Source organism: Crocodylus siamensis, chromosome 5 (assembly GCF_052110815.1).
Source record: "Crocodylus siamensis isolate JL-2025a chromosome 5, ASM5211081v1, whole genome shotgun sequence".
Classification (NCBI taxonomy): Eukaryota; Metazoa; Chordata; order Crocodylia; family Crocodylidae; genus Crocodylus; species Crocodylus siamensis.
Genome location: NC_143399.1, coordinates 181,461,774 through 181,487,531, shown reverse-complemented (window position 1 = coordinate 181,487,531; position 25,758 = coordinate 181,461,774). Strand labels below are relative to the sequence as shown.

At 44.6% G+C, this 25,758-nt stretch overlaps 1 protein-coding gene across 23 annotated transcripts in view; it reads right to left on the bottom strand.

Annotated features, from left to right (window-relative positions):
- KIAA1217 (KIAA1217 ortholog) overlaps positions 1-25,758 on the bottom strand; it is a 684,182-nt gene that overhangs the window by 52,234 nt on the left and 606,190 nt on the right. For 18 of the 23 annotated variants that reach the window (XR_016442337.1, XR_016442336.1, XM_090047343.1 and 15 more), the window contains 3 exons: positions 16,995-17,827; positions 5,028-5,132; positions 4,504-4,553 (listed from right to left, as the gene is read on the bottom strand). Coding sequence is in view for 21 of the 23 variants with exons in the window: in XM_090047343.1 (XP_089903469.1) it covers positions 4,504-4,553; positions 5,028-5,132; positions 16,995-17,827 (988 nt within the window). In the remaining 2 variants the exon portion in view is untranslated. The remainder of the gene's footprint in view (positions 1-4,503; positions 4,554-5,027; positions 5,133-16,994; positions 17,828-25,758) is intronic. The other 5 variants (XM_090047338.1, XM_090047342.1, XM_090047357.1 and 2 more) reach the window with 1 other exon arrangement.

Sequence of the window (25,758 nt, the reverse complement as noted above, 5' to 3'; positions counted from 1 at the left end):
AAAATATTTGTTTTATCATAATTTGCACTGGAAAGTCTCAAAGCATTTTCCACAGGTTACTGAACTAAGTTGCATGGCACCCCCATTTTTAAACCAAAGGGCAAAAGGAGATGCAGAAATGGCAAGTACCTCTAATTCACTCATGGTCCAAAAGGGATTCTATGGTCACGCAAAGAACAGAACCCAGTTTCATAACTGTTACTCTTTTGCTTTGGCCACAAGACAGCCATTATCCTTCCGCTGCTCGACCCTTCAGCATCTCTTTATATTTCTAGCCAAGCTGCTAAAGAGGGCTTCAGTGTGCACCAGGTCAGACAGGAAAGCCAAGGTAAAGGTTCATTTTTACCAAATCTGTTTGCCTATCTATCCATTTAGCCAGCAAACAAACAAACAAAAAGTCAACCTTAATAATTAGTTTTCCCAATGCGATACATTAACAGTCATTCGATCCCATGAAACCTGGACTCACACCCACCAAACAAATTTAAGAAGTAATTCCAAGTCACAGCTAGAACTCTCACCAAGAAACTTGCTGCAAACAGATCCAGAAGGGTTCTCATCAGCAAAAGATCTTGCATATTTGTGTAGTATTTCAGCTTATATAAACCAGTATGATTTGAGGATCACGCTAGTTTACAAAAGTCAGCAGAACGCAAGGCCTGGCAGGATCCATTTTCAGCAGTGTATCCAAGATAAGCAAGCTGATATGCAGGAGAATATTTCTAATACACAGGTCATAAAAAAGGTGTATTCATTTAAAGGCGCAAAGGAATTCACAAAGGGCAGAAGATATACACTACCAGGCACAACCCACTAATCAGGATCAACTGTGAACACCATGAGCAGAAAATACTTCCCACCCTACCTCATTCCAAGACTGGTAACTATGTTGTTTGGAGAGAGAAACACTCCCCTTTAGAAAATGCTTGAGACCCTTTCCCCTTACCCATCTAAGGAAACACCAAGTAGGCCTCTACTTCTTTAGTAATCTGGGCCTTAGCTATTCCTGTCACTTAATGAGATAAACAGACGGGAAAGAAAGAGGGTCTTGTTTGTATGCTGCTTGCTGAGGACTGAAATCAGTACAAACAATATTTCTAGTATGTTCCATTTTTTAGTTATATAGTATTTCTAAAGGAACAGTCCCTCAACTCCCTTGGCTTTTGAGGAGCTGGGACCCAGTCATGGGAAACCCATTAACATCACTGGGAGATACACAGCTCAGCTTGGGGACGGCCACTGCTCCTTGAATTCTTGTGTGTGGTTTATAATAATTGCTTTGATGTATGCAAAACACTTGTGTGAACAAGACAGAGCTCAGCCTAAAGGAGGAAAAAAAACCTGAGAAATGCAGACAGTTATAGTCTCGTTTCATCTCAGTGAAAAAGCATCAACTTTTAATTTCTTTATCAAGTGAAAGGACTCAGTACAATGACAAACTAAAAGGATTTGCATAAAACTTTTGATTTCCCTGCAGGATACTCATGTCAGAACAGGGACTTGTATTTTGATTTTCCCCCTTAGCCTCAAAGACTCCCGTCATTGGGACCTGTGATGTAAAATAAAAGTTGTATTACCTTTATGAGTCAGTTTTGTGCCGCACACCTGTTTTACAACTAAGGAGAGGTTGGCCGTTCACCTTTTTGTTTATCAATGCTATAGAAAAAATTGCACAATCAACATTTTCACAGAGCTTCTTCCTTAAAGTGGTATGTGAAATTGCTGAAGTTGATTGCTAGGTATGCTGTAGTCACATAGAAGTGTATATATAACTAAAGGAGGTATTGCCTACTAGCTATAGGATGGTCACTGACCCTGTTTCTGGAAGATAAAGGAATGTTTAAATCCAAATTCACTTGTAGTTGCACAGGAGTGAGGGATTTTCTTTAGGACATGCTGACAAACCAAACAAGGGTCATGAAGGAGAGGGGAGATCTTACTCACATGCCTACTTGGTGCATTTAGCACCTTGAACAGACATAGGAAAAGTTCTGCTTAGTCTATTATGTGGATTTTTCAGGTACAGCAATAGTTTAGAACATAATTCCTTAGCTTAGCTTAGCAGAGCTTTTCTTTTTGATAGATTGTATGGTACTTATCCTTCCCTTTTACACTATCCTATTCCACTAAAATCTATTTTGATTAAAAAAGTTGGAATTGGAAGATGAGTTTATGTGAAGACCCGCACTTGTGGCTACCCTGGATAGAAACTGAACTCTGACCCCAAGGTAAATTAGTGACAGAAGCATGGAACAGTTGAGTAAAATGTCTCAAGCCTGGCAGACATCACAATCGTCTTCCCTTGCCAACGGTACCACAAAAGGTTGGGGTGAACTAGTATAGGTACAGGAGAAACCTAGAACCCCAAAAGATGCAAAGTCTAATTACAATACTGCCATACAAAGAACAAAACAGAGGGCAGATTTTAATGATTTTCACATTATTAAAAGTGGTTTCATTCATGTGCATGTGCCCGAGTGTCAGGAAGACAACACAGTCTAACTATTCAAAATACAAGATATCAGTAGACAGGAAACAGTCCGGCTAGAGCAAGAACACAGATATGTAGACTGGATTACTTCACTGGTAGGATGGGGCACAGCAGTGGCTTCCTCGAGAATTTCAGTCAGAAAACTGATTTGCTACCTGATGATTTCCTTTCATGGGAAAGTCATTTCAGCTCTTTGCCTCAATTTCCTTCTTGCTTAAAAGGGAATAAATAATATTCGCCATGGCTACCTTACATAGGCATTGAGAAGGTTAATTAGTTATTGTCTCATACAAATCTCTGTACTGACAAGGCCTACATCAAATATTATTATATAATTAGGGTGACTATACACCCCAGTTTGTCTGGGACAGTCCTGGATTCCATAGGATGGTCCTGGTTGGTTGGTCAAAAGTCCCAGGCTTGGATTTCAGTGGGGAGGCAGAGCAGCATGGTGCTGCCACTGTGCAGGAGCAAGAAATGTAGGGATATGGCATCTTAGATAGGGTGACCATAAATCTACCTGCCTTGCTGCTGCACAGCAGCAGTGGTGCCTGCCCAACCACCTGCCTGGCACACTGTGCCACTCCACCTCCTCACTGGACTCCAGCCAAACTGGGACATATGGTCACCCTATGTATAATGATAATAAAATGAAGAACAGGAAAATGATGCTTTGGAGAATTAACCTATTGTTTACTGGCACTGTGCATCAGCTCATGTTCAAAGGATCCAGTTACAGGATCAGACTCGGTTTGCTCTCTGCTCAATATTTTCATCCCTAGTTTGCATATTGGCCGTATTGAAATTGTACTGCAGTTCTATAGAGAAAAGAATCTTCAGATATTAATTAATATGACTGATGACTGCTTTGATAACAAAACTGTAACTGCATTTCCTTTCAGAATGAGTTAATTTTGCAGGAACTGCACCATTTTTATTTGCCTTCAGTATATCACAAAGAGCGAGTGAAAGAGATAAGGCACAGAAAGAGATTAGTTAAAGTAATGCCGCTGAAGACACCCTATATACAGTATTGACACCTTTGTAAATAATGCGCAGAACTACTATTCCCTAAGTTTGAATGCACTACTAAGAACGTTCTTTTCACAGTTCCTTCTCCCTTCTCCTAAAAACTCAAAAATCTCTCAAAAAGAGAGGCCTTAAATATGACATAATCCAAAAATATGGTTAACATCCCAAAATCTTGTTTGCTTCTCCCCATCCCGTTCTGAAGACAGCACCGGGTGTGGGGGTGGACTGCATCATCCCAGCCCCTGCTCCCAATATGCACTAACAGAAGTTAATGAAGGCAGTCCACTTTGGAGAGCTTTCCTCTGAACCCTCGTGTAATCAGGTTCAAATGGTTGCACGATCGGGCATTTTTAAAGTTCTCTGCAGCCATGCTCTTCTGTAAGTGCGGAGCTATACAGCACTTTCAAGAGGCCGATCACATGACAAATGTAACTTCTGTCTGTGCCCTCACACCTTTGCAGAGAGCAAGCAGCAGTCTAGCATCTCCCTGAAACCCTACACTGGCTCTCTGCCTAGGAATGAATTTCATTCTGAAAGAAGAAATCTCTCTCCTTACCATTACCTCTGGGAACACCATACTAAAGATGTGTTTGTACTGCACAAAGATACCAAGCTAACACTGATACTAGCACTCGTGTAGGTGTGTTAGCCTGATGCTCTATCTGGGCTAACTTAGGTCCTTCAATGGCAGGGCCCATCAGCCCTAGCAGAGTGCCACAGCCAAGCAGCCAAAACTGCTTCTAGTTCCTGAGCTGGCTCCTTTAAAGCAATTTGGAATCTCTCTACCAAGCGCTGTACTGTGACTGTAGACACATCTTGACTGATTCCCATGTCCTGTGTCTAAAAAAACCCACAGATTAATTTCTGATACAGCAGTTAAGCTGACACTGACATTCCCGAAGAGAAGCTGTTAGTATTAACAGAGTTCCGAATTAGGGTATGTCTGGGTATTTTGCCCAGTGGAAGATGAATGCTCTTACCTGTGCTGTCAAAACTGCTCTTACTGGACACAATTTTCACCATCTTCTCACTAAATAAACAAAGAAAAAAAAAGTCAGGTCTAATACTGCCAAGCTGTATTTTTTCTTGTAAACAGATTTTTAAGTAACCTTCAGGGATTAGCTTTACTAGATTTGTAGTGAGGTTGATCAGCAGTAAACAACAATTACCTTGTCCAAGATATATATATATATTTAAATTGCTGGAGTTTAGGGCTCATTTTCTTAAAACGTTATTTTAAATACAGGTGAAAAAGATGGTACATTTCCAGCACAAAGCACAGAGATTTATCTGCATTATTCCCATTAATGTCAACAGGAATAATAGTTAAACCTCTACTCATTGGCTGGAATATTTTGTCCCTCTGCTTATGACCAAGGATAATATAAAACAAGTTTTAGAATGATTGAGCATTCAGTGTTCTATCATTACATCAGAAGTTTATTTTTTCTGATTGATCACTAAACAGTTACAGAGAAACAGATTTAATGAATTCTTTTTTTACCTAGAAGCATCTTTGCTATTACTTGTATTTGGCCCTTTAAAAAGCGCGGACTGAACAAGACCAGTTAAACTGGCAATCTGTTTCTCCATGGCTTGCATCCTCTCTCTGTAAGACAAGAGAACCGTTTGTTAAAGCCAGATAGATTTGCTTTCAGACTTGTTTTTCTAAGTGAATGATTACCATAGGATCAGAAAGATACCACAGAGTTTGTGCAAAGACTCATGGGTATCAATTTGCATATACCTTGTTAGGAAGGCTAACCACATCTTGGTTTTAAACAAAGTGTTTGCATGATAACAAACAGACAATACAAAGGCATCTGCCTAGCTCAAAAAACAGATGATAAAATTACAGTGATCTCACAAAAAAGGCACTTATATGATCCTTTAAAGCCTCCTGGAAACTATTGAAAATCATCTTTTTCCAGAAACAATTCCTCAGCAACATAGATAGTTTCTGCTTTTTTTTTTTTCTTTTAAATTCCACTGGGTCTCTAATTTTGCCTGAGTAAAAGGACTTCAGGATTAAGGATTTTAGGATTCTTGTTACTATTTTTACTGTGCCCAAAACAAGGATCTTTGTTTCTGAAGCATTTAATCTGCCCCAGCTGCATACTTCCCAGCCAAAATCCTTTGCACTTGACATCACAACTGTCTGGTATGGAAACTATTGCAATGTTACAAACACTGACAGAGGACATTCAACACAGACTGTACAGATCCTCTTGTCATGCAAATGCCCTGAATAATTTGAAAAAGCAAGGGCAAAACAATGGAGAACAAATACGCTATCCATGAGGTGCCAGTCAGGATCAAACAATAAGGATCACAGAGTAGATTAGGTCCATCTGCAATTGTGTATTTACATTTGCACTTGTAGTTAGATGAGCATACTCAGGTACTTTGGTAAATTCAGAATTAGTCATGTGCACACATGTACCATCATGGCATCATGTTAAAGCAGACACCGAGTAGCATGTGGCTTAAATGATGCCTTTTTGGAAAAGGCTCTATCTGGCTCTTATCTTCTTAAAAGTGTTTTATAAAATCCTTTTAAAAGGGTTTATATATGCACAAAATGTGGCATGCCTCCATGCAGTTTTATATATATTTCATTTGACAAGTGGGAAATCATAATAAATGCCATTCGGCACCTGCTAACGACTCTCCAAAATTCATGATGGTTCATAATCGAAGTTCTTGGAAGATAACACCCCAGGGCAGTAAAGATGCCTCATACACCCTTGTAGGAGATTCTCACAAAAGAAATTGGGACTTGTTTGTAAACTAAATGGCCCGAGGTGGCACATTTGGTGCCTTTTTACACTAGTGAGCGAGCTACATAAGCTCTGATCACTACCTTCAAGCTGGCTGCAAAAAAAAAACTGTTGCTTGGTACAGAACAACAGTAAGTCTGGTAGAGATGACAATAATGGTAGGAACAAAATGATTCCTTTAAAGGGGGTTAGTGGCCCTGGCATTTAACACCATTAGACCTCAAAGGAAATTGCCTCAGACTGTCACTGGGGATGAAATTCAAGTTTGTTGGGAAGTCTTGAGCTGTAGGGGAATTCTGCTTCAGAGTTACAGTCACAAGAGGGTTTCAGGGAAGCAGATAACCAGAAATTTCAGTGATTGTTGATCCTCTCAACTAAGGACACAGAACCCACCAGGGTGTACAAGGCTCCGTCAGTTGGCAACAAGGAATAAACTCCCATGTGCCTTTACAATATTGCTTTAACATGTACCCCGTTTTGTTGTTAGGCAGAAAGGCAGTTTGATGCGCACCAAGCAGTTTAATTAATCAGACCTCAAATCTATTTTAAATCTAGAAATATGCTGCATCATTTCCACCATTATTGATCTCAAAAATAAGGAAAATGGCTCAGACAACAGTAGCCTTTGAAACCATCCATTGAAACAAAAAGTAAGCGCTAAAACACTGTGGTGAAAATAGCCTAACAACCTTTCATGCTGTGTTTTTTACTCTTAATAACAAAAGGATTTTTTTCAGGCAATCATCATAAATCCTTTCCTGGATCCAAACCTAATTGGAAGTCTATCTGTTCTACTAAATTGATAATCTGGAAACAATTTTATGGGTCAAGTGAAATTATTGCAACACAAAGCTGATCTGGTCTCCTGCTATGGAAAGTTAAGAAAACATGTTTTTTATGGGAGGAGGTAGGGGCCACAGGGTGGAGGATGATGAAGAATCAAACAATTAAATGCAATTAAATGAACAGAGCAGATTATTTTCATATGGTCAGAATGTTAAGGATGTTAAAGAATGCTACATATGCTCCAGAGCTGCTTATTGTGTCAAAGGGGATTGTTTTAAAGCTGCCACAAGGTTGGAGCATTGTTTGTTATGCTAATCAAAACAGAGCATTTCAAAATTAGGTGCCTAAAGTTCAACATTTAAGTTCGTAACTATACGCATCAAAAAGCAGACTGATTTCTAGAACTTGCAGCTCCCATTAAAGCCGATGAAAGCTGTAGCATCTCTGAGGATCAAGCCAATTTTAGTACAGTGCTTACCATGAGTCACTAGAGTTGAGACAATATTACCTTTAGTAAATTCAGTCTCTGAATAAAAGTTTGCTCTTGGCCTTGCTGCTTGCTCAGTATCTGGGCTGTTTTCAAGCTCACAATAAATAGGAACAATACAAATGGAAGCAGTGGAGCAGACCTGTAATCTATGCTCTATAGAGCCCCACGATGCTGCGACTTCTGAAACAGGTTACTTTTGGGGAAGAACAGTGTACATTGGCATGCCCTCCCACTCCATTTTCTGACATGGGGAATGTGCTGGCATGGCAGGATTTCCTCTCTGAGGATTTGGAGGGGAGGGAGGCAGCAGGAGGTGGGGGTAAAATGTACTGTGCTGCTGAGATCCCTTCAAGCACCTCATAGCAGGTTGGGAGGCAAAACGCCCTAGGCGGGGAAGAAAGAAGAACACGTTGCAAAGGAACGGGAAAGAAAGAATGTGCTGCCACAGCCGCCCTGAATACCACACCGACCCCGTCAGCAGGAAAGAAGAATGCGCCCTCTCCACCCCAGGGTCCAAGATTAGCCTTCAGCTTCCCCCCAGCTGGGAGAACAGGGAGGGCTGCCTGTCTCTAAAGCAGTTACGTAAGTCGCTGCAGTCTGGCAGGACAAGCACGGAACGGCACTCCCTTGCATGGTGTGTATGGTTTTTGATTCGACTGTGGGGAGAGACAGATGGGGGGTGGGGGAAGGAGGGAGGGGGTGAAGGGCAGGCTATGGATTGACTCTACACCCAGTCCTAACAGCTTCCTCGACCACACTTGGCGTCTACTGTTCAGGCAGCATGATGCCTCAGCAAAAGCAAAGAATGCATGAAAAACTCCCTAGTGCTCTTCTTCCAGGCAGCAGTTGGGCCGTTTCACAACTCCCTTCCTGAACTGATTGTTTAGAAAACAAGTCTGCCTCGTCTCACTCTGGGGGAAGCACCACAGAAAGGAGCCCTTGTTCTCCCAGAGCCCAGCTGCTGGCTGCTCGTAGGCTTCCCGTTTTCCAGTCAAGTTTCTTCCTTGTGTAGATGTGTGGTAGGGAACCAGTCGTTCTCCATGCTGTTGCTACCTGAAGGCCAGTCTGTGCAGGTCACTACACGTCGCTATACCAATGCCTGCCTCTCGCTGTGAAACTATCGAAGCGTTACTTATACTCTCCTTCCCTATCCTGGGGGTATCTTTTACAGGCTTATGACACAGGAGATACCTCATGCCTGGTACAGGCACAAACTAGAAATTCAGGCTAGATACAGACATTCAAAAAGCCAGAGGCAGAACTAAGTTACGAGGTTTTTTTGTAAGTGATGTAGTTTAGTTTGGTAGCGAACAGAACACACCTTGGCTCCTTGGGGAGGGGGGCAGAGGGGAGAAGGGCAAACCTCTCTGCCATTTTTATACCAGTCTGTATGTTACGGGTATAGAGGGGATTTGTGCCAAAACTTCTGATCTGTTACAGGTACAGACCCGCTCCCAATCACCTATACCAGTACAAGTTTGATGTTGATACCTGACCTCAGTTGCTTAACTGTTCATTCACATTCATCACCTACCCTAGGCTACATGTGTGCATCACCTGTGATCCATATTCCCCACGCCAGGAGTTATTTAGAGTGCTGTCCTGGAACAGGCTTTTACAGTGCCTTAACATTTATTTTTAAACCCTGGTACAAAATCTATTCATTTCATCAAAGAAAATGCAAGATACTGGCAAAAAACGAGTATCCTTCTCCTCCGTCTGCCCATGTGGGAAAAGCATATGCTAAACATTATGACTTCACAAAAAGAGAAGAACAGGGTCTTTTGGTTTAGGAATGTGTATGTGTGTGAACTGCATGCTCTGTCACCAGGCAGTGCGAGAGCTTGCCTCTCTCAACAGCCACCTCTCTCACCCGTTAAGAGAGTGGTGCTGACAGACACCACCCAAGCAAGCTGGATCACCAAGGAGAGTAAAAAGTGAAGTGTAGCAGAAACCCTCTGCATGTATCTAAAGAGACAGGTTAATTTTTAATGTGCATCAAGCACTTCAGTCATCTAATAAGACTGATTCAATGCAGTGCACAGGGAGATTTAGGCACCTCTGAGAGGCAATCCAAAAACCTGTGCATGTAGCAGAGAGCAGCCTAGCACTGGCCAATAGGACTTTCTTAGTGCAAGGATACATACCAACACCCACTCCCCCTTGGAGCTTATGGCTAGGGACAGAAATTACACAAACTGGTATAAGGGATTGGGAACCGGTTCAAATCTGTAACACAAAAGAAGTTCAGTGCATATAAACTGCTTTCAAATGGCCAAAACCGGTTTAAGATATACCTGGATGGATGCAGGATCAGACTTAACTGATTTAGGTTAAATCATTTTATTGAACTTCTGTCCCAGATCCCTGCCAGCCCTCCAGATTCAAATTAACTCACAGTCCCCCAGCATCCCAGGATGCTCTGCACCTCCCCCACAAACATCTCCTTACAGAGAGGGCAGGTTAGCCTTAGTTCAAGCTATCTGCTCCAACCCAGCAGTAAAGCATACTGTAGTGCCCCCCTTGAACCTTACATTCCTTTTTGTGCAATAACCCTACTTATGGCACTTTCCTGAGAGGTGGAAGAGGTGGATTTGAAGCCCTGGGATTGATGAGAGCACTGAATCAAGGTATCCCACTACTTGGGTAAGTGCTCTAGCCACTTGGTTATTCTGTAAATACAGGTAATGGCACCCCCCAATATACCTTCTCTTGTAGTCTGATGGTTGTACTTTAAAGGGAGAGTTGTGAGCCCTGCTCATGTATCTGACAGAAGAGTCATAGTGTTTATGCTCAGAATAGGATTCTAGACTCAGGATCCCAAGCAGATGGAAATGGCCCTGACTTGGGCACATAGGCCAAGTACAGGCAGTCAAAAAGCCCAAGGCTGAATCAATTCAATCTTTGCAGGTTAATTTAGGACACATAGATTGAACTGATAAGCAAGTGAACATTCATTCACTTTTAAATTCAGAAATGCAGCTACATGCCTACAGTGGCTCAGGTCAGAAGCTGGGTGGCACTAGAGCATGCCTCACTGCTCAGCTGGAGCAGACAGCTTGGGCCAAAGCTAGTCAGCCCACTTCACAAGGGGGGAAATGGGGGTTTGTGGGAGAGGTGCAAAGCATCCTGGGAGGCTTTGGGACTGTGAGTTAATTTGCATCTGGAAAGGATCTGGGACAGAAGTTCAGTAAACTGATATAAATTAAATTGATACTACTTCTATCTAGGCTTATATTAAACCACTTTCAAAAAAACCAAAATCAGTTTATGTGCACTGAACGTCTGTTGTGTTACAGATCTGAGTTGGTTTCTGATCACTTATACCAGTTTATGTGTACCCTGTCTGTACCCCAAGAGCCCAGAGGAACTCTCAAGCGAAAGGCAGCAGTACCTAATGTATGTTAGCCACTTCCAGGGTTAGGCAGTTAAAGTCCTTTTAGAACTGGCCCTACTTCTTCAGTGATAGCACAAGCAGCCATCCTGCCTCCTCACAGCTCCTGACAAGGGTCCAAGCAGGAAGAAAGCTTAGAGACTCTTTCCCCTCCAGCACACTCAATCAGAACCAGCCATGAGCAGAAGGCACCGACCATACCTGGTTGTATTTGATGGCTACTTACTCTTCTAGGTCTCATTGCAAAGCATAAGTGAAAGGACCCTGAAGATGTTCATCAAAATTCAATACCACCTGTAATAGGATTAAAGCTTGATCTGTGGAGTTTGCAAGGCTAGAGTAAGTGACACTGAAAAGTAGTCTCCATCCCTGCTTTATTCAGTCCAGGAAGGGAAGGAGAGGCACAGTCCTCAGAACACATTACAGCACCCCATGCTTCTTTCCACCCAGACATCAGCTTCCTCACTTAAAAAATGCAACCTACTTTTGGAGAGCTAATTTTTGGGGGAAAGAAGTGTGTGGTATGCAAATCAATATGGTACCTAAACTTAAGCCTCAAGAGCTAAAATAACTGCATTAACTTGACTTCAGTGTCTATTAGGATTTTTGTGAAGCACAGAGGAGGGAGGACAAAAATGTACACTCAGAAAAAAGTATGTATGTAAATCTTGACATCTGTAGCCTCCAGAACTAACTACACAAATGGGCCATCCAAAAAATCACCTTCAAAATACTCATTCACTAAAAAATAGGTAATTATTCCTTTACTCAGATTGAAGTCATTCCGATTTCTTAGTGAAAAAGTTTCAATCTATTATAATTTTTCTATGAGAATCAACATGGGAGTAGACTTTTGATGTCTCTTTCACATTGAAATATCCAGACATTTTCATTTTTGAAACCTCCAGGCAGCACTTGAAATTTGTTGCCAGACTGTGAAACAACTGTTATGAATTAGTTCAAGAATTGAACTGGTGCTTCGGTATCATGGTGGGAGGCTCCCCGGGAATACTGAAGGAAGAGAATCATCTAAAGCAGGGATAGGCAACTATTTGCCACCAGCTTGCTATTTGCAACCAAACCCCTGCCACAACGTGCAAATCTCTGCACTCCTGTGATCAGCAGAGGCTGCAGAGGGGAATACAGCACAGGGTAGGTGATGGGACCCTGGGCACACCTCCTCTACTGCTGTGGCAGCAGTGGATGGAATAAACTGAACCTGGCAGGCAGTAAGATCATGCAGCTCCAACTGGAGTATGCTTCTGATTCTGTGAGCTGCTGCTGGCTGGATTCAGTCTGCGGGCCATAGGTTGCTGACCCCTAATCTTTCATAGATTTCATAGACATAAGGGCTGGAAGGGACCTCGGAAGATCATTGAGTCCAGCCCCCCGCCCAAAGGGCAGGAAGTCAGCTGGGGTCATAGGATCCCAGCAAGATAAGCATCCAACTTGCTCTTGAAGGTGTTCAATGTAGGTACTTGAACCACCTCCGATGGCAGGCTGTTCTAGACCTTGGGGGCTCGGACAGTAAAGAAATTCTTCCTTATGTCCAGCCTGAAATGGTCTCACAATAGTTTATGACCGTTCCACCTCGTCATCCCTTGGGGCACTCTGATGAACAAACGTCCCCCCGGATCCTGGTGGTCACCCCTGATCAACTTATAGGTGGCCATCAGATCACCCCTGAGCCTATGTTTTTCCAGGCTAAAGAGTCCCATGGCTCTCAGCCTGTTGTCGTAAGGTCTGTTTTCCTGACCTCTGATCATGCGCATGGCTCTCCTCTGCACCCTCTCAAGCCTCTCCACATCATTTTTGAATTGTGGAGCCCAAAACTGGTCGCAGTACTCCAGCTGCGGCCTCACCAAGGCTGAGTACAAGGGGAGAATGATGTCCCTGGATTTGCTTGAGAAGCATTTATGGATGTAAGCCAGCGTTTTGGTCGCTTTACTAGCCGCAGCATCGCATTGCAGGCTCATGTTCATCTTGTGGTCAATGATGACCCCCAAGTCTCTTTCTATCATAGTGCTAGCCAGTGTAGCACTGTCGAGCCTATAAGGATGCTGCAGTTTTTCTTCCCAAGGTGGAGAACCTTGCATTTTTTGGTGTTAAACACCATCAGGTTCTCGTCCGCCCATTTGCTGAACCTGTACAGGTCAGCCTGGATCACCCGGCTATCTTCTGGCGTGGATGCTTTGCCCTGAAGTTTGGTGTCATCGGCGAACTTGGCCAGTCCGCTCCTGACTCCAATGTCCACATCGTTAATGAAGATGTTGAACAGTATGGGTCCCAGGACAGAGCCTTGGGGGACCCCACTGGTCACAAGTCACTACGATGAGTGACTTCCATCTATTACTATCCTCTGGGTCCGACCACGGAGCCAATTTCCCAGCCAGCAGCTCGTGGTGGACCCAAGGCCACAATTGGCCAGTTTCGCCAAGAGGTGATCATGGGATACCAGATCAAAGGCTTTTTTGAAGTCAAGATATATGACATTTCTTCTTCCTTGTCCAGGTGATAGGTCACCTGGTCATAGAAGGAAATGAGATTGGTCAAGCAAGACCTACCTGCAACAAACCTGTGCTGGCTATCCTTCAGGATATTGGTGTCGGCCAGTCCATTAAGGATGGCCTCTTTAATAAACTTTTCTAAGATCTTCCCCAGGATAGAAGTCAGGTTGATGGGCCTATAGTTAGCCGGATCCACTTTCCTCCCTCTCTTGAAGATAGGCACCACACTGGCCTTCTTCCAGTCTTCGGGCACTACACTAGAGCGCCAGGAGTTTTCAAGGATCCGTGCCATGGGCTGAGCTATGATGCTCGCCAGCTCCTTGAGTACCCTGGGGTGTAGATTGTCAGGGCCGGCTGACTTGAAAGTATCCAGCTTCTCAAGATGTTCCTTCATGAGGTCAGCATTTATGGAGGACAAGGGATCTCCCTCACCCAGACCTCCCTGTCCCGTAATGGGCATGGGCGTCCCATGGGACTGATGAAAGACCGATGCAAAGTACCCATTTAATAGGTTGGCTTTTTCCTGGGCGTCAGTTGCCCCATCTGGTTCAGGAGGGGTCCAACGTTGCCCTTGCTTTTCCTCTGGCTCCCCACATATCTGAAAAAGGACTTTTTATTCTCCTTTTTATTGTCTAAAGCAATTCAAACATTAAACCCTACAAAATAATGCCTTAAATAGGAAATTCCAAAATGGGAAGACACAGAAGATTTGTGATTATCTTTCTTGGGCTCTCAGGTATTTGTGGCTCAATTCTGTCCCAGGTGACATCAAATTCCTAACAGTATTACCCCCATTGGTCTTTAACAAAACTAGCGCAGGGTCCCTTGAAATCCAATATGCTAAAAGGTATACAACTGAAAGTGAAGAGCAGGAGAAGACAGATTTAGTAAAATTTCTAACTTCTCCAGGATTGATTTCAGTTTCTTCTCTGTATTTATATGCTTAATCAATATATTTATCTGGGCAAGAAGAAGCTGACAATGCTGCTGCTTCAAATAAATTACAGTTTTCCTCTTAATATAGCAAACTAGTAGCAGCAGCAGGATGGGCTGGCTGGTTTGAGGTTTGCAGTAGCCCCAGACAGCTCCTAAGTATTTTAAAGTTGTCTGTTATCAACAAAATATCTACAGAAGGCGGCTAGGCCTTTGGAACCTCAATCCTTTGCTCTATGAAGCAGTATCCATAGAATAGAAGATAATGTAGGAAAATCTGATGTGGCCCAGCTGGCACACTATTTCCACTCTCCCTTCAGGTAATCTTGATCAACTCTATCTAAATTCCAAACCCTTAGTAGTCCACATGCGTACTGCTTATGGGTGAGAGTCATGGGCATCATTTAAGTCTCACAAAGACCATCATTAAATGATGGATGCAGAAATTAAGTACCGTATGGAACTTGGGCCTGTTCTCTCTGTACCTGGGTAAATTTTATGGCCTGTAGGTAAGGACTGAAGTAGAAGCCCCATTATTTTTTCTGTAATCATCACTGCAGTGTTGCTGAAAGAGTGGAATTTAGTTATGACCTTTTGATTAGACTGCAGCTGTGCCTCTCATTGCCAGAGGTAAAGAAGCTTCTATTGCTTCTTTTATAAATCTTGCCTTTCAGGTCTTCATAACTGAGCTGTAAAAATTCAGCTTTGAGTTGAAACAGAATTCAGATCCAGCATCTCAGCTAGGAGTGATTTTGTATTGTTATTTATTTACCTTAAAGTTTCAGTAACATTTTGCTTTACTATTTATGCAATTATAACAGGCTGAACAAGGTGTAGGGCTCTTTATATTTATAGAACTCAAAAATATTTCCTAAGGTAACATTGCAGAAGTTAGACATTAGGCTAATTTGTATTAAGTGCTCTTGGTATTTAGAAAGACTCCCTTAAACATCAACACACTCAAGGTTAAAAGAAAAGGGAAGAAACAGAAACATCCACAAGTACTTTCCTTAAAAATATTACTGCATAATTTTGTTCATATACAAGGTGTTGAATCTTAAGTCCGTGTATATTTTTAGAAGTATAATTATGCAAATGTTACTTTTATTATTATAAATACACCGTAGAAGCAGTACTTAAATTGCTGGAACACAGATTCCTTCAAAAAACTACAGAATGATTTCCACGTTCACCTGTGTGTGTGCACATGTGCATATATACTGACACATATGAGTAGACTAGAGTGTGTGTTTGGAAATGAGAAAAGACAGAGAAGGAAAAAAATTCACAGTCTGCTTTTTTCCATGACTAGGATGAAATTTTAAAATGTTTTTTTTGATCCAAATCCAATCTTTTGGATTAAACATGACAAATATGTTTTAAGTAATTTCCTAGCTACATCACTGGAAATATGTATGTGTATGTTTCCAAAAGACCCCACTGTCCTATGATGAAATAGTTCCTAACTCAATTCCTCAACGCAACACTAGCTTTCTGGGCTGGCTTCAATGTGTCATAGTCTGTGGATGTCTGAGTTCCTTTTGAGACACTTGTTGCCTCCATTTTCCCCTGTCTCAGAGCCTTACAGTACTCTTTTCTTTAGCCAAGTACAGCATGATATGACAATTTCTGAGCTTGTCAATCAACTACAAGAGGCAACTAGGTGACATATCCAAGGTCCTCCTTTTATCCATGGGTTGCATCAGTAGTTAGTTACCTTTAGCTATTGCCAATCCAGCACTTCCCAGCTGACCCACTTCACTTCCCCAAAGAGTTCTATAAAACTTAGCAGCACAGACAGTACTCTGGAGATTAACACAGCTCATTTAAACCAAATGCCAATAGACCTATCTTTTCCCCCTGGGGCAAGGTCTATGCTGGCACAAGCTATTATAGGCCTCTGCATGAATCTGGCCCTTAAAAAGACAGGAGACAACACTACCACAGGTCACTAGCAACAGGCAGGTCACCAGGTAACTATTTGCAATGCTGAAAAAATCAGCAGGAAGAACATCCTTGTTGTACCTTCCTCCAAAGGTCAGATTTGATGATCTCAGCCCTTCTCCCCAAGGGGTATATGAAAAACAAACTGTTCTATTTTTATGCAAATTCAACTTTTATAACAGATAAGACAGCTGATGATAAATTCTTTTCATTTTCTAACACTAGATGAGAAAAAACTTCACTCCATAAAGAACCACAATTGTAATATCAGTGTCATTTTTAACAGGTATGAAATATATTCCCTTATTAGCATCAGCAGCACGTCATTTGTTTGTGTAACATGATTTGCTTGTCTGAAAAAACAAAATCTCAGTTAATCATTTTTTTTTTTTCAAGTGCCTGAAATTTACACTAATGAAAATGACTACAGGTCACGGCTGGGAGATAAAATTTTCTGGTTAGTAAATGTAGTTATTTTGTGCATCTTGCCTCCTTTAAATTACTTACTTACTAGCATCATCCATATTTAAGGACAGGAGCAGCACAGAGTGATTGTCTCCTGTATACTAAATGAGGTAAGCCTCACAGATTATGGATTGCTCCTGCTTAGATGCTTTATAGCCTTTTTCTGTCTTACCTTGTGTCTTTATCTTTGGGCACTGCCACTGATCCGTAGCCAAACGCTTGCCTGTCAGCCACAGATGGAACAAGATCAGCCATGCCAGATAATCCTCCAGCATTTCGTGCTTTAGTTTCCATGTAGATAGGTGCTCCTGGTTCTTTTTTAAAGGACTGGCGACTAGGAGAAGACCTGTCGGGCTGGATGGCATGAGGGGGTACGTGAGCATTATGATGAGGATGAATATCAATCATTCTTACGTCAGCTAGCCTGTGGGGTGAAGCAGGAGGAGTTTTTGAACCAAGAGTTGGCAAATGGCTCTCAGGATATTTTCTTGATTTTTGTCTGTACAGTGATTGCTCCACCATCTCAGGTTGCATAGGGGGGTTCAAGTAAGTGTTTGAGGACCTCATTGCGCTGCGATGATAAGCTATAATATGATCAGGGATGTCAAGAGGGTGTCCAGTATGGGAAGCAGCCACACTCATCCTCCCCTCATGAAACAGAAAGGGGTCAGCATATAAGCCTTCATTGCGAAACAGGACAAGGCTTTTGTTACTCAGGTCCTCATCTGGTTTCACATCCCTTCTTTCCAGAATGGCACTCGGGCTTGGCGATATGGACCTGGACACTGGTACACTTGAGAGCCTGTCTCTGGGAATTGTTGCGTTTCCTGGCACTCCCATAGGCCTGCCCCCACCATAAGGGATTCTGGATGGAGAAGGGGGCATAGAGTGCGGCACAGGTGTAGAGGGTGGCGAACTCGGAATTGCATGAGAAGGATGCGCAGCAGATCCTGGTCGGGAAACATTTGAGCCATCTCTGCCTGTGTAAGCAATTTCCCTCTGCATCTGAAACAAAGGAAGAACACTTCAGATTCATCTTCACTCGCAAACAAAAGCATCATATGAGCCACTGTTTAGACAACACTTACTGAAAAAATAATTAATTTTAAACCTAATTTGTTGGTGTCAGTTTGAGATGAAATAAAATAAAACTTGAGACCTCAGCTTCTAAGGAGAAGGCAAGCAGTGAGTTGCATAGTACTGCACATGGGAAAACTTTCTTGAATTGCTTTACTAGCACATATGTATCTTAGTGTTCGATCAGTTTGGTTACTGATTATTTGTAAAGGCCCATGTTGAAATCAAGAAGTCACTGGGTCAGGGTAAAGACAGTCCTCGTCTCAAAGAGCTTGTGTTGCTTGTCACCAAAATTAGGCTGCTGATGCTGTTAGTAAGGTCTCACTGATGAAGTCAGCATAAGTCTGCACATGAAATCCTGCAGTCCTCGGAAAAGCAAAATAGTTTTTTTGAGTTTTACTTCACCACAGGTTTTGCCTCCCTATTAATATTTTGTCATTACTCTGTGTACATCTGTAAATTATCAACCAATTGATATTGATATAGGTATTTCTGCTAGAGTGCTGGTAATAAACATGAACATTTAAGGTGCCCAAAACTATAAAAAGAATGTGTCAACATCAGCTGTATTATGTGGATACAGGTAGGAGAGTTTTAGACAACTGAGAGTTGCTTTTACAGTCACTTGCTACTTTCCAGAACTGATGTCATAGATTTCATAGACATTAGGGGTGGAAGGGACCTCAGAAGATCATCAAGTCCAGCCCCCTGCCCGAAGGGCACGAGTCAGCTGCGGTCATAGGATCCCAGCAAGATAAGCATCCAACTGACGTAAAAATGGAGCTGCAGTAATTGTTAGCAAGAAGGATGGAACAAAAAGGAAACAAGAAAGCAAAAGTATCTTCAGAGGATGAGCTTGTCTCTCACCAGCGAGCCTGCAGCGTGGTTGGCAGCTCCACAGACAGCACTGTACTCCTGCAAGTGGAGCACCTCAGCCCATTTATCACTGACCACTCTAGATGACTGCGCATCAACACTGACATGGACAGAAGAGAGCCTCTCTGCTGCTACGATAAGGCCTTTCATATGGGGCCTTAAAGCAAGGGCGTTAAGCAGGCATGAAGGCATGATCAGCTGGGTTCCAGGACTATGTACGGGACCTCATTTCCCATGGGAAAAAAAGATACCTTGCTTATAAAACACAAGAGAGCAATTTCAGGTCAACCCCATACCACAACACTGCAATTTCCATGGGTTTCCAAAAAAAAAAAAAAAGTCACCACCAAACCAGCATTATTGATCTATCTTAACTGATTCTGAAACATGGCCTAAACTCTGTTACATCATTACCAGGGACCCTAGTTTTCTGTTTTAAAAAAGCAAATTCTCTGATTATCACCCCCCGTGCACACACACATACACACACACACACACACACAAATTCCCTGATTAAAAAACCCAAAATCCATGTTTTTCCACAATTAAAATGAAATGCCATTCTATATATAGGTATCAGTTCAACACAATATCTTATCAATATATTCACAATTTTAAAACAATTTGGAAGCTTAGAAGTGCCTCAATCACTATAATAAAATAAATTCTAAATTCCTATAAATTTTGGCATTTTATTTTGGGTTCTTTATCATGAAAAATCAGAGATTCCCCCTGCACCCTTCACTTACTAGGATGTGGGTCCAGGTGCAGCTGTCCCCCACACTGTTTTGTGGCATGGACAGCCCTGATATGCCAGTGCCCTGCCCATATCATTGCCCCTCACTCCCAACCCACAGCCCCCTGGCCCTGCTGGTGGCCCTCACTCCTGACCCACAGCCCCATAGCCCTACTGGAGGGGGCCCCCAGCTGCCAGGGTTACAGGGCCATGGACCTGGGCCCACAGTCCCCTGCCCTCTCCAGCAGTGCCTGAGCCCTGGCTGCTGCCTGCCGGAGGTGGTGGCTGCTGCGGCTGGAGCAGAGCACAGCTCCTGCTCCCCGACAGGCAGCGTGCCTGGAATGAAGCCCATGTAGGAGGGGTGGATGTGGGCTGCCCACTGTGGGCACGGGCTTCTCTACCCTGTTGCCCTCACCTTGGGGGCCCCTACAGCCCAGCGGATAGGACCCAGCGCAGCAGGGCAGAGGGGGTACAGAGGCTCATGCCATCACTGGGAACCCTATGCTGCCATGGCAAGGCACTTCTCACTCCCCTGGCAGCAGCAGGGAGAACAACTCCATGCTGCCATCCTCGCTGCTGCTGGGTGGGCAGGGGGCACCTTGCCATGGTGGCACAGGGCTCCCAGAGATGGCTGTAAGTCTCCCCACCCCATTCGGCTCTCCTGCACCGGGGTCCTGCCTGTTAGGCTGTGGAGGCCCCCAGTGGAACATCAGAGCGGGGAGCCCTGAGCCTGTAGTGGGCGGCCCACATCAGCCCCCCACTCCATACACAAATCTGGGGGGCACATGCCCACATACCCTCCTAGGAGCACACGGAGTGGCAGGAAGCGAGCCCCTCTGCCACTCCCCAGATGAGTCATCCACAGCTCCATCCTGCTCCATACCCGTGCTGCAGCTGTGTATTCCCACCCTGGCCCTGGGGCCCCAAGCCCCACACATTGCCCCGGCTGGCCCCCAACCCCAGCCGCAGCCTTGCCCAACTCCCTCCCTCACTATGGGGGCCTCAATCCCTCTCCAGCCAAGACCTACCTGCAGGGAGTAGCAGGGACTGCTTTTCATTCTCTCTGGCTACCACATGCATGTGTGTGCACGCACGTGCATGTAGCACCCCCTGCCTGATCACCCTCCTCCCACTCCCCCCAGCCCACCCTGCAAGGGGAAACCCACTATTTCCCATATTTTTTCTCCGTAAAAGAAGAAAAATCTGCATTTTTCTCTGTAAAGGAAGACAATCTGCTTTTTAATGCTTTTTTCAGTGATGAAAGGAAAACCAGGATCCCTAATCATTACACACTGTCTTTTTGAAATCCTCATCCATTATTTTTTTCTGTTGACCAGATCTATAGCACTCACAATGTGCTCCTCCTTTTCCTTCCCCACCCACAAGCTGTTCTATTGTTAAGGAAATTCCCACGGCTATCTATACAGAATGATTAACCCATCACCACAGCCTCCACATCTGAATATTACAAGTGACTCTTGTTAGTTCTGAAGGCCAGAGATTTGCAATGGCAAGAATCAGCAAGAAGACAGGAGGGAACATGGTGGGTAGCCAAAAAAAATAAATTGTACAGGGATAGGATATTAAACAAAGACGACAAGGTAGGGCTGGGAAGCACCTTAGAGACAAATTAGTTCAGAGAGGCATGAGATTTCATAGGCAATAATATACTTCGTCAGACACTAGGAGTGGCCTGAAGAAGGGAAGAATATGAACTGTGCATTGTATAATGGAATAATATAATTTGTAGTTTTAAATAAAAACACTGCAACACAATTTAATACCACCCCCCTCAGCTGAAAACAGTAGCTGAAAAGGAAAAAAAAAACAAATCAGCAGACATTCATCAAATGCAGTTGGATTTTCTGCTTTGAAAGATAGCCATATGTTTAATGGCCTGATCTAAAACCCATTGAAATCAATTACAAAACTACTATTGACCTCACTGAGCTTTGGATTAGTCCTCCCTCCCCCTGAGCAGGTATGACACATGGCAATAGGTTTCTGCTACTGTGGAAACAGAACTCAGACCAAGGTCTTTAACTTTCACATACAATAATACCAGTAACTTTTCAAGCTACAACACCATGAATGCTGAGATTTACCTGGGTGCTGGGAGAAATGTAGTAACATTATGGAAAACAGAAAAGTTTTGATGGGAAATTTAAAAAGCTCAAAATTACAAGTGACAGGTTTAATAACCTGCAATTCAGTGGGGGTGAACCTTTTCGGCAGGCTTACCACAAATTAGTCCTGAGCCTTCCCTGAGGATCACTCTGATGTCCTTCCATTGCCTGATATGCTGCTTCAATGTCTGCACCTGCTATTCTGCTTTCCGCTGCTTGCCCTATTTGCTGCTGTGCAGTCTGTCCCCTCCCTGATCTGCCACGTGCCACATGCAGAGACTGCCTGTGCTACACCGCTTCCAAAATCGATGCAATCTGTGCTGAGTCACCACTCACTGCTATGAGGTTTAAGACTCTTCTTTTCGTATTTAGGGGCATTAATGTGTAAAAGAGGAATTCAAATGTGGAACTGGACTACTGTTCAAATAGGACTGGCCAATGGTCAGAATCTGTCCTTTCACAGATTTCATAGACATCAGGGCTGGAAGGGACCTCGGGAGATCATCGAGTCCAGCCCCCTGCCCAAAGGGCAGGAAGCCAGCAGGGGTCATAGGATCCCAGCAAGATAGAAATCCAACTGTCTCTTGAAGATGTTCAAGGTAGGTGCTTGAACCACCTCTGGCGGCAGTCTATTCCAGACCTTGAGGGATGGGACAGTAAAGAAGTTCTTCCTTATGTTCAGCTTGAAACAGTCACAGAGGATTTTGTGACTGTTCGATCTTGTGGCACTCCGTTGAACAGGCATTCCCCCAGATCCTGATGAGCACCCCTGATAAACTTATAGGTGGCCATCAGATCACCCCTGAGCCTGTGCTTTTCCAGGCTGAAGACTCCCATAGCTCTCAACCTCTTGTCATAAGGTCTGTTTTCCTGACTTCTGATCTTGCGCGTGGTTCTTCTCTGCACCCTCTCAAGCTTCTCCACATCCTTTTTGAATTGTGAAGCCCAAAACCGGATGCAGTACTCCAGCTGTGGCCTCACAATAGGACAACAGGAGAATGACATCCTGGGATTTGCTTGAGAAGCATCTATGGATGCAAGCCAGCATTTTGCATGCTTTATTAGCTGCAGTATCACACTGAAGGCTCATGTTCATCTTGTGGTCATTCATGGCCCCCGAGTCCCTTTTGTCCAAAGTGCTAGCCAGTGTAGCATTTCCAAGCCTACAAGCATGCTGCGGGTTTTCCCTCCCAAGGTGGAGAACCTTGCATTTTTTGGTGTTAAACACCATCAGGTTCTCGTCTGCCCATTTCTTGAGCCTGTTGAGGTCAACCTGGATCACCCTCCTGTCCTCAGGTGTGGATGCTTTACCCCATAGTTTGGTGTTGTTGGCCAACTTGGCCAGTCCACTTCTGACGCCAATGTCCAAATCATTGATGAAGATGTTAAATAGTATAGGCCCTAGGACAGAGGCTTGAGCACACTGGTCACAGCGCATCACGACGATTGACTTCCATCAACCACCACCCTCTGGATCCGACCACAGAGCCAATTCCCCAGCCAGTGGATCGTGGAGAAGCCAAGGCCACAGCTGCCCAGTTTTGCCAAGAGGTGATCATGGGGTACAAGATTGAAAGCTTTTTTAAAGTCAAGATATATGACATCAATCTCTTGATGGGTCACCTGGTCATAAAAGGAAATAAGAGTGGTCAAGCAAGACCTACCTGCAACAAAACCCATGCTGGCTATCCCTCAGGATTTTGCCATCCACCAGTCTGTTGAGAATGGTCTCTTTGATAATCTTTTCAAGGATCTTTCCCAGGATAGATGTCAGGCTGATGGGCCTGTAGTTTGCTGGATCCACTTTCCTCCCCTTCTTGAAGATAGGCACCACACAGGTACTTCACCGGAGCACCCAGAGTTCTCAAAGATCCATGCCAGGGGCTGGGCTATGATGCTCGCTATCTCCTTGAGTACGCTGGGGTGTAAGCAGTCAGGGTTGGCTGACTTGGAGGTATCCAGCCTCTCAAGGTGTTCCTTCACAAGGTCAGCATTGACAGAGGGTAAGGAATCTCCCTCACCCAGGCCTTCCCATCCCGTAATGGGCAGGGGCGTCCCTTGGGACTGGTGAAAGACCAACGCAAAGTACCCATTTAGCAAGTTGGCTTTTTCATGGGTGTCGGTTGCCAGATGTCCCATCTGGTTTAGCAGGGGTCCAATGTTGCTCTTGGTTTTCCTCCGGCTCCCCACATACCTAAAAAAGGATTTTTTATTGTCCTTGATACTTGTAGCCAGTTGGAGTTCAGTTGCAGCCTTGGCTTTCCTGGTTTGGTCTCTGCACGTCTGGACCAGTGCAGAATATTCCTCCTTGGAGGTGGATCCAGTCCTCCATCCTTTGTAGGCCTTTCTTTTTAGACACAGGAGGCCTGCTAGTTCCCCGGAAAGCTAAGGGGGCTGCTGTACCCTTTTGCAGCCTTTCCTCCAAGATGGGATAGACTTTGTTTGCGCATTCAGGATTGCTCCCTTGAGGAGCAACCACTCATCCTGAACTCCCCTCCTGAGCTTGTCAAAGTCAGTTCTCCTGAAGTCGAGGACTTCTATATTGCTAACTGACTTATCAGCTTTATCTTAAATGGTGAGGGTGATCAGCTCATGGTTACTGTCACCCACCTTCCCTTCTATCATTAGGTCGCTGATAAGATCACCCCCCATTGTCAGTACCAGGTTGAGCAGTGCTTTACCTCTCATCGGCCTGTAGACTTGTTGCGTCAGATAGAGGTCATCCATGCACGTGAGAAAACCTTGTGACCATTCAGATTTGGCCAAGCGCTCTTCCCACAAGATTTCTGGGTAGTTAAAGTCTCCCATGACAGTCATGGACCGGGAGCATGCAGCCTCAGCCAATTCACTGGCGAACTCCTGGTCAAGCTCTTGAGCCTGAGTAGGAGGTCTGTAGTAGACTCCTACCATCGTGTCCCCTGTGCCGTATTCCCCATGGATTTTAACCCAGAGGGTCTCCAGTCATCCACCCTGGGCACCAATGTCAGCTTGCAGGGATGCATAGCTTTCCTTGACATAGAAAGCTACACCCCCGCCGCTTTTGTCCACTCAATCTCTTCTGTACAAGGTATAGCTGTCTATACCTGTAGCCCAGTCATGGGTAGAGTCCCACCAGGTCTCAGTTATCCCTTTGAAATCATATTTGTTTGTGTTTAGCAGGAGGACAAGTTCCTCCTGTTTATTCCCCAAGTGCCTGGCATTCATGTACAGGCAGGCAAGTGTCCCTTTGAGAGCCCCTGCCTTGCCCACAGATTGTACCAGGGCTGGGGCAGGGTGGGCTCCCTTAAGTGCCTCGGTCTGCTGGCTTTGCAAGGGTTGCTCAGTGGGCCAGCAACGGCAGTAGTATCTCCATCCCCCGGCGGGCTTAGTTTAAAGCTCGGTGGAGCAGGTCAACCAGTCTGGCTGAAAAAAGCCTCCTCCCCAGCGGAGAGAGGCGGAGGCCGGCCCTTCCCAGCAGCTCACTACATCTCTCACCAAAGAGCAGACTGTGGTCATGGAAGCCAAAGTCTTCCTGATGACACCAGCACTGCAGTCTTTGGTTCAGTACCCCGATCCTCCTCTCCCTCCACAGCCCGTAGTCCAAGACTGGGAGGATCGAAGAGAACACCACCTGTGCCCCCAACCCCTTAAACCCCACTCCCAAATCTCTGTAGCGCAACATGACCCAGCTAGGATTGCCTGCAGGAGCTGGCAGCTTGTCAGGCTCTGCTGGGGCTGGAAGAGGTTCATACCTGTTGCAAAGCTCCAGCAAGGTGGTTACCCTGGTGCAGCAGGCCTTTCAGCCCTTGACCACTTTGGTCCACCCCCGTGGCTGGACAGAAGGGGAGGTCCCTGAGTCCTCCCTTGCCCTGGGAGGTGACCTTGGTCGACCCTCAGCCTCCAGGGGGTGAAGGGCCTGACCGTAGGAGTCAATCTTCTATTCACAGTCCTTGATGGCACGCAGTCTCTGGACTATGGCCTGGAGCTCCAGCTCCCGCAGCTGAGAGCCAGAGGCTCTGTCTGCGCGGAGCCCAGAACCATGGGCTCTGTCTGGATGGATGCCTCTGAGGCGCCAGAGGGGGAGACCAGAGACCCCGAGGGTACCCTTGGGGTGCAGCATGTCCCATTGGTGTCATGCCACC